The 9,607-nt window shown below is 40.8% G+C and overlaps 1 protein-coding gene across 3 annotated transcripts in view; it reads right to left on the reverse strand.

The window, feature by feature from the left end:
• RB1 (RB transcriptional corepressor 1) overlaps positions 1 to 7,206 on the reverse strand; it is a 315,901-nt gene extending 308,695 nt beyond the window's left edge. For 2 of the 3 annotated variants that reach the window (XM_053665401.1, XM_037152038.2), the window contains exons 1-2: positions 6,874 to 7,206; positions 3,762 to 3,888 (exon numbers count right to left, since the gene is read on the reverse strand). In XM_053665401.1, the coding sequence (XP_053521376.1) occupies positions 3,762 to 3,888; positions 6,874 to 7,013 (267 nt within the window). In that variant the 5' untranslated portion in view covers positions 7,014 to 7,206. Of the gene's footprint in view, positions 1 to 3,761; positions 3,889 to 6,873 lie in introns of those variants that run through there. The other variant, XM_037152039.2, reaches the window with a different exon arrangement.
• Positions 7,207 to 9,607: the final 2,401 nt, after the last annotated feature.

Here is a 9,607-nt window from a genome sequence, read left to right on the forward strand (position 1 = left end):
CTGCACCAGCCCCCAACAATGTGCCTTGGCTGCAGGCCAGGTCCCAGGTTGGGGGCCTCTGAGAGACAAACCATTGATGTTTCTCTCACATATTTATGCTTCTCTCCCTCTCTTTATCCCTCCCTTCCCCTCTCTCTAAAAATAAATAAATAAAAGTTGTTTTTTTAAAAAACACACAGATGTACTCTAATACAATGCTGATGACAAATTAAATTCATTAAAAGTGACTGTCTGGAGAGCAATTTAGCAATAATTACCAAAAGTTTTATAAATGTTCCTCTTTTTGATTCGGTAATTCAACCTGTAAATATCTCCTCTTAATAATCAGAGAGGCATTAATTATTTATATAACAAATTATCAAGGACTTAGTTGGTGCCAGGCATTATTCTTATGAATGAGGAAGGACATTTACCTCATTCTTTTATAGAAAAAAAAAGCTGGGGAAAAGTGTCTAACAATAATTTTAAAAATTAAAAGGCATCTAACAAATAAAATATTATACTAGCACTGGAAACTATATTATCAAATATTTTAAAAATTTAATAAGAAAATCCTCATGATATGTTAAGAAAAAAATATTTAAATCAACACACAAAAGTACATATAACTATATATATAAACCTGTATGTATGACCCCAAATCTATGTTTTAGATCTTACTAGCCAGAGACCTTGGTCAAGTTACTTAGCCTCACTCTACTTCAGTGTCTTCATCTGTAAAATAAAGATTTTATATTTCACATCCCAATGGACTTGGTAAATGAGTAATTTGCAAAGTGCTTACAATATTTCCCCAGTACATAGTAATTATTTTCCCCAGTACACTAGTAATTATTTGCAAGTGTTATTATTATTACAAATACACATGTGCAAAGAAAAACTGGAAGAACATCAACATATTATTAAAAGTCCTGAATTCTAACAAAACTAACTCTAAAACCTACAGGAAATTTGAACACTCACTGCATATTATGATATAAAATTTATTTTATGAAGTTTGACTTTGTTTTTCTTAAAGTATATCATAGCAAAGTGTTTATAAATAAAATATATCTAATGTTGTCATTACAATTCTTTGGAGGGTGCTTATGTGGTGATTTTTTTAATGTTATCAGAGGTAAATTACCTCTGAGGATAGAATTATTACTAGCTTTTCTTCTCTTCCTATTTTTCTATTTTCCAAATCTCCTACAGTGATAACAAAAATTATTTTCATCCTTTTTTGAATGTGTACTTATTTTATTGATTATGCTATTACGGTTGTCCCAATTTTTCCCCCTTTGCATCCCTCTACCCAGCACTCCCCACTCCCTCAGGCAATACCCTCACTTAGTTTATGTCCATGCGTCATGCGTGTAAGTTCTTCAGCTATTCCATTTTCCTATACTGTACTTTACATCCCCATGGCTACTCCTTAATCCCCTTACCTCTTCATCCATTGCCCCATATTCCCAACCCATCTGGCAACCACAGATGCCCTCCATAACCATGATTGTCTCTGTTCTTCTTGTTTCCTTAGTTTGTTTTTTAGATGCAATTCTTGATAGACACATATTTATTGCCATTTTATTGCTCATAGTTTTGACCCTCTTCTTTTTCTTAAAAAAGTCCCTTTAACATTACATATAATAATGGCTTGGTGATGAAGAACTCCTTTACTCTTTTCTTGTCTATGAAGCTCTTTATCTGCCATTCAATTCTAAATGATAGCATTACTGGGTAGAGCAATCTTAACTGTAGGTCCCTGCTTTTCATGACTTTGACTATTTCTTGCCAATCCCTTCTAACAAAGTTTATTTTGAGAAATCAGCAGCCACTTTTATGAGAACTCCCCTGTAGGTAACTGTTTTCTATTGATGGTTTTAAGATTCTCTCTTTATCTTTAATCCTTGGCATTATAACTATGATATATCTTGGAGTGGGCCTTTGTGCACCCAACTTGTTTGGGACTCCCTGTGCTTTCTGGACTTGTGTGTCTATTACCTTCATCAAATTAGGAAAGTTTCCTTTATTTTTTCAAATACATTTCCAATTTCTTGCTCTTTCTCTATGATGTGAATGTTGGAATGCTTGAAGTTGTCCCAAGATCACTTACACTAGCCTCATTTTTTTAAAAATACTTTTTTCTTCTTGTTGTTCTGATTGGTTGTCTTTTGCTTCCTTATGTTCCAAGTCATTGACTTGATTCTTGGCTTCATCCACTTACTGTTGTTTCCCTGTAAATTTATTTATTTCAATTAGTGTAACCTTCATTTCTGACTAGATTATTTTTGTGCTGTTGAGACCTAATTAAGTTCCTTAAGCCTTCTTATAACCAGTTTTGAACTCTGCAACTGATATAGTAGTTATCTCCATTTTTGTTTAGTTCCTTTTCTGGAGTTTTGATTTGTTCTTTCATTTGGGCCATGTTTTTTGTCTCCTCATCTTGGTAGCCTTCCTATGTTTGTTTCTATGTATTTTCTATGATTATATAGAGCTGCTATGACTCCCTGTCTTGGTAGTGTGGCCTGATGTAGTAGGTGTCCTGTAAGGCCCAGTGGCACAGCCTCCCTTATCAGCCACGCTGCCTACTTGAAGTTTGCCCTTCGTGTGGGATGAATATACCCTCCTCTTGTAGTTGAGCCTTGTTTGCTGTTAGCAGGCTAATGGGAGGGATTTACCCAGGCCAACCAACCAGAGGTGTGACCACAGACCACCAACCTCTGCCTTCTGTAGAGGATCAACTGAGTGGGGGCAGGGTAGTGATACTCTGATATGGTCTGTAACTGTCCACTGGGTATGCAGGCTGTAGGTTTTCCCAGGTGGTGCAGGCCAAGCTCAGCCCACACCAGTATTATGCCAGGGCCATGCTGCATAAGTAATAAAGCAAACTGAGATGACTGCTACTTCTGCTGGGTTTGGAAATTCCTGGGAGAAGCCAAACTGTGTTTCGAGGCTGGGTGTTGCTAGTGACAGGTCTGGGGCCACATAGCAAGAGGTACAGGAGTTGGGGGCTACTGAGGCTGGCTATTGCTTATTTGAAAGGACTTAGGAAGTTGTAAAGCATGAGCCAACCATCATAATATGGAAAAAGAGCTTGGGTGAGCCTATAAGTTCGGTGGAGCAGAGTCTCTGGGGATCTCTAAGATGGGTCAGTGTTAGCCAGGTGATATAGCCTCAAATATGGCACAATCTTGCGGGCTCTGCAGTGGGAAGACTCAGAAAAGAGACAATGGCTCTGCTAGCCCAGGTGCCAGACACTCCAGCCTCTCCCAGTGTGCCACTGGTGCCTTTGAAGCTGCCATCCGATGCTGGATCTCAGAGGGAGTGATCTGAGTAAGTCTATGTGAGGGTTTTTTAAGGGGAACTGTTTGGGAATCTAGAAGTTTCTTCAACCAACTCAATTCCCACTGGTTTTTGCAGCCAGAAGTTATGGGACTTATCCTGAAACTTTGGGATGGGGTGCCTGGTATGGGGCTGGTACTCCTCACTCCTGAGATATCCCTCCTGAATTTTTATTCACTACACATAGATGTGGGACCAGCTTGTTCCCTGTCTCGATGGATCGATGTGGTTTCTTTAATTCTGTAGTTGTCAGCCTTCTATTCAACTTGATTTCTGATGGTTATGAGTGATTGCTGTTCTATATTTTAGTTATAATTTATGACATGGTTGTACAAGGAGGTGAGCCATGTGTATTTATGCCACCATCTTGACTAGAAGTCAAAGAAATTATTTTTAAAGTAAAAAACTATATTCAAAAATTTTAGGAAAATCCTTACCAATACTCCATCTGCAGACAAAACTTTCTCCCAAGTTAACCAAGCTCTTTCTCTGACATGATCTGATATCTTTAATTTCTGACATAATGCAGTAAAATCCGGTTCTTCAGTTTCTTCAAACTCAAGCCTATTAAATAAAAATATACATTTAATAGGTACAAAATTACAAATCAAACTAATCAAGCAAGCATTTGTTTCAATGGTTTGCAAATAATGGTAGTATTCTGAAAAACAACATAACTAAATACTTTAGGATCTCATTTACTGTTGAAAAATTACCTTTTAAGCTATCTTTTTCATAGACTTTCCAAAATAAGGATACCACACAATGAAAAATGTTTATTGGCTTGGTGCATCACATACACTTCAGAGTAGCAAAATAGCTTTGTGAGGAAAGTCAGTAAAATAGCTAAAGCTGTTTGGGAAAAGTAGGATAAAATAACAGCAAGAAGAGGAAATCCATCATTACAGAATCAATTCATTGTCAGTGACTTATTTAAAATAGAGTCTACACTTAACAATGTTTCATATATATAATCTACCTACTACCACTTCTTACATGATGATTAAATTGACATAAATTATTATTTTTGGCTAATTCCTTTTCATTCATTTAATGTCTATTTGACATATAATATTATTATGAGGAATACCTAATAATTTTTTAATATTAGCAGTATGTATAGTACTGTCAAAACAATATACGCACATGAGAAATAGCAAATAATTTCTGATGTATTTATTATGACCCCATTTAAAGTAGCTGAGATGCATATGGGGTTTCACTGAATCCCCATATTGGTCCTATCAGGTAAGTACTCTCATTATCCCTGTTTTACAGACAAGTACCAAATCAGAGAAGTTAAAGTACTCATGTGGGATGACAGCTACTAAGTGAGAACTTAGATAAAAATCGAAAGGTCTAACTTCATAATTCATGACCTTGCCCACTACTCCAGACTGCCAACCCTCTTTCAAAACATAATTAACTTTTGGTTTTCTCAACAATGAAGGTAGCATACTATTATTAGTGAGGATTTTCTTTTGATTACATCATTTAGGCCAGATATAATGCAACAGAAATAAGATCTCAACTCTCAGAGTAGAAATGAAGTCTGTGACTGGAAGTTCAGTTGGAATGGGACCTGAATCCATCCCTAAGAAAGTTTCTTGGCCTCAGACTGCCAGTCAGTGGTTCTATTCTTGCTAAGTAGTTAAGCTAGAGAGTTTGATTGCCCATATTAAAGAACCCTTTTGTGGATATAAATAACCAAGAGCAATCTGTATCTTCCATGGTTTGGCCTTATAAAAGAATTTAATAATTCCATCATTTAAGGTATATTTGAAAAAGTATTGGAAATAATTAAAGAAACAAAGCACCAGGTGATGGCCAGAACTTCATTATTTCTGCTTAGCATGCAATAATCAAGAGTGCTTCCGAAGCTCTGTGAATAACATGGAACACTTCACAAAAAAGACTTTACTGTTCTTGCCTAAGGGAAACTTTCAAGTATTGGATGCTTCTGAGTTTAATCAGAAATAAAGTATTGTCACCCTGACCAGTGTGACTAAGCTGGTTGGGCATTGCTCTGCAAAGCAAAAGGTCATGGTTCCCCATCACGGCACATGCCTAGGTTGCAAGTTCAGTCCCAGTGCAAGAGGCAACCAATCGATGTTTCTCTCCCTCTCTTTCTCCTTCCCTTACCCTCTCTTTGAAAATAAATACAATCTTTTAAAAAAAAAGAAATTAATCTCTTCTCCAAGAACATCCCCAGACTTTTTTTAACTGGTGAGTATGACTTTTAATTGACGCATAAGACAGTCTATTTAAACATATTGTATAGTCTTTCAGAAGCCATTTCCAACAGCCCATTCCAGTCTTTAACAAGTTTGGCCTGAATTCTGTTAATGTCTTCGCAGGTGAAAGAAACAGATTTTGGCAATGGACTAGAAAGAGGGACAGAGTGGTGAGGAAGTCTCATTCCCCTTAAATGGATATGTAGTCTCTCAGTAGGAGCAGTGCTGACAAGAATAATGACAATTATACTCCTTCAATCTTAGCTTCTTAAGATTGAAGCTAAGGATCTTCTTAATATCACAATCAAGAAAAACAAGATGTTGAAATATAAATATCTTCCTCCCATGTTCTAATGCATTATCATATTTATGATGGCATGACTTTCTTAAATTTAAATTCCATTTAGGCAAAAAAAATATTGATGGGAGCACAAGAACACCACTAATTTTGTACTCAAGAAAAATGTGGGGGGAACACCAGGACCCTTGCTGGCTCCAAGCTAAAAGGCAAAATGTAAGAAATAAGACATTGCTGAAGCAAACCAACATGAAGAAGTTTTATACTATAAGAAAGAAAAAGTTTAGAAACTTTTAAGCACTTGGGCTAAACTTTTGCCCATAGTCCAGTTCCTCTGAAGAGTTATATTCCACTAGTCACTACGAGGGCTCCGAATCCCCAAGAACTCAAAGCACTGCTGTAAAAGAACCCTACAAAGCACCTCAGTCAAGTACCCTGAGGAAAACTGACACCAAGGACCCTGAATATACGTCCAATGGCGTCTCTGCGGCAGCTTCCAAGGCTTTTCTGGTTGGCCTCTCCCAAAACAAGGATTTAGATGCAGTTGCTTGCCCAGAGAAAAACATTTCTAACTGTTGCAACCCAGGAGACCAAAACGGAAAGCCACGCGACCTACCAGGGTACCACAAATCTCGACAGGAGAAAACTCTCCACTACACACTAGTCTTTTGGGGGGTTGGGGTGGGGGGTGTTTTGTTTCATTTGATGGGCCTTGAAATTACCCGCCGCCTGCGAGCCTCTAGGAAGGCGGAGGAAAGGCACCTGTCACATCGCTCAGGGATCCGAGCCCCACCCGCTGGACACCTGTCAAGCTGGAGCCAGAGTCCTGCCGGCCACCCTCTCGTCGCTCACGAAATCAGACTCCTGTCACCGTCCTTCGGGCGATCTGCAGCGGTGGAAGATAGGGACACTCCTCCCGCCCAGACCTGCACCCCAGCAAAGACGCGCCCCCGCCAGACGCCACGGCGCCCGGCCGGACGCACCCTCCCGGCCGCCGCAGCGGCTTTGCACGCTCACCTAGCCAGAGGCAAGTCCTCAGAGCCACTGTCTTGTTCGGGGTCATCCTCCGGAGGGGGCGGTGGAGGCGGCGGCGGCGGCGCCGCCTGGGATGCGGCAGCATTGGCGGTGGCTGCTCTCCGGAGGATTTTGGGCGGCATGACGCCCTGCCAGAGCTGGAGCTGTGGAGCAGTGAGGAAAGCCGAGGCGGGAGGACGCGCGCACGTCGGGGCACGCCCCGTCCTCTCCCGACTCCCGTTACAAAAATAATATGAATGTCCCCTGAGAAAAACCGACAAGCCTCCCGCCCGGCAACTAGCGCCACCGTCCAACCGCGGGAAAACGTCACTTCCGCCCGCGGCGTCACGTCCGCGAGGTGGGAAACCGCCGCTGACGGAAGGGAACCGGTGCGCCTGGCGGTGTGCAGGCCAGAGGTGCAAGGTCGGGCGGGCTGGGCAAGGATCCCACGCCTACGCTCGGCGCTGTCCCTGAGGCCCCGCAGCCTTCCCTGAGGCCCTGCCGCCATCGGAACCTGTCACTACCCGAAACCCCCCCTTGCAGGCATGGGTGCCGGTAACAGGGCATTGCAGAGTCTGGTGGGTGAGATTGGGCCCATCTTCATCTGTGGGTGGATCAGGGGGTGCGGCTCAGGCACCGCCAGGAATATCAGGCGAGTGCACCCTCAGCGGGCACGCCCCTGTCCTCCTTGGATAGCGCCCTCGGTCTCCACCGCGCTCCTGCGGCCCAATCCATTAAGTAAAGTGGGCCAAAACCAAAACAAACATTGGTGGAACATGTATTAATTAGTAGCTGAACTCTGCCAATCATTATGAGATACAAACTGTAGGACAATTATTGGCCTTTTAGGAATCACTAGTTAGGGTGGAGGCCTGTGGGTAAAGAACAGATTATAGTGTGATAAATGTTTTAATAGTGGCGTAAAAAAAACAGGAGACACCTAGAAATGTCTAAGGGACATCTTTAGAGGAGTAGTGGCAGTTGAAAAGACTTTTATCAAGGAGATGTAAAAAGTTAAATGGAATAAGCATTGCTAAGAGAGTCACTTAAAAGAGTCTATTAGGGAAGTGGGACACTCATCTTGTGCTTCAGTTCTCAGTTTAGCTGTTAAGTTGCTAAATCTGTTGCTAAACTCAGCTCAAGGCCCAGCCATAAACACTTGAAATAGTAACTGCTCCATGGATTTATATGTATGGACTTTAACTTCCTCTATTGTAGGAAGTTCTTTTTTCTTTCATCTCTTGTTTGCATATTGGAACTAACCACTCCCTGTAACCTACCCAGCAGTCCTCCATTTGCATGAAAAAAATTACACTTTGATTTTTGCCATTATAAACCCTGCCTTTGTTCTCCCCAGAACAAGTTTGAAGTGCTGCCTGAATCTGGGTCTCTCAGATTCTAAGTCTTTTTTTTAAGACCCCCAAATAAACTTTTAATTTCACAGCTTCACATCTTTATTAGTTAACATTACATATGGTGAGTTGTGCTGTCCATTTTACATGATTATCTTAATCCTCAAAAATGATTATTTCAAATAACTAGTGATACCATTATTCCACTTTCCATAAAAGGAAACAGGCTGAGAAAAGTTCATTAATTGGCCCAATATTCTAGAGCTGATGGATGGTAGAAGATTTGAACGAGGTATGTTTGACTCTACTTACCTGTTACATTGTGTTGGTAAAGAAAACACTGAGAAGAGAGAAGCAGCATGTACAAAGGAACAAACATCACATAAGAGCTTTCTGGAACCACTTCCATCAAAGAAACCGCAGCTCTTCCATCTCTTAATGTTTACTTATAATAATAGATTGTCTAGTTTGAGTGCACATTTTTTCTCTCTTTGACAGGTGCTGTGGATTGCCAAGTCAGAACTTCCCAACTGAGGTGCTGTGAACAAAATAAGTTGTTCTTGGATTTGAATTTACTTATTTTTGAAAAAGCTGAGCAGGGCTGAGACAGTAGGAGCCTTCAGGAAAGCCATGGCTGCAAGCCTCTTGAGGTTATCCGAGTGAATGGTGTGATGAATTACCATTTTCTATGTATACCAGATATCATCATCAAAGTGGTAATCCTATTCACTTTCCCCAGGATTAGTATAGGCAGGGGCTCAGGGTGCAATTTTAGTCTTTGCTAGATCAAAGTAGTCCACTGGGAGCCTGCTGAAATGAGATACAAAGATGAGAGTTCTTCTCCTTAACTATTATGAGGATGTAACCCTCACAATTGCTGCAGCCATTGTAACTTAAAACAAGCTGACCTAAAGATAAAGCAGAAATGTTTAGGATGACACAGTAGGAATATATAAAAAAAATATGGGTCTTCAGTGACACAACTGAACCTCTGATTTAACCAGAAAGCATCATAGCTTATAATATTTCTCTAATGAGTTCCTACAGGATAGAGACCAAATTATCTTGGTAGTCTTAGTACCTAGTGATACAGGGTGCAGCCAGGGGGCCCCCCCAAAAAAACAGATTTGGAATGGTGTCCAGAATTCAAAGTGTATAGGAATATTGGAGAGACATATTAAGATGTCCTCACCGCCCCCCCCCAGGGGGAAGGGATGAATGGCCAGGCCATTGAGAGCTGTTTTGCATAGCAACAGTTTTGGAGCTAACCTCTGGAATGGTTATTTAACATATGTATAACTTTTAACTGGTTTCATAGATATGTTAAATAGGAGTGGCCAAGTTTGGGGCCGAGGAAGAGGGGAGAAGGTAGTAGCTGGGACTCA

Source organism: Artibeus jamaicensis, unplaced genomic scaffold (assembly GCF_021234435.1).
Source record: "Artibeus jamaicensis isolate MK-2021 breed Jamaican fruit bat unplaced genomic scaffold, CSHL_Jam_final contig_414, whole genome shotgun sequence".
Taxonomy (NCBI): domain Eukaryota; kingdom Metazoa; phylum Chordata; class Mammalia; order Chiroptera; family Phyllostomidae; genus Artibeus; species Artibeus jamaicensis.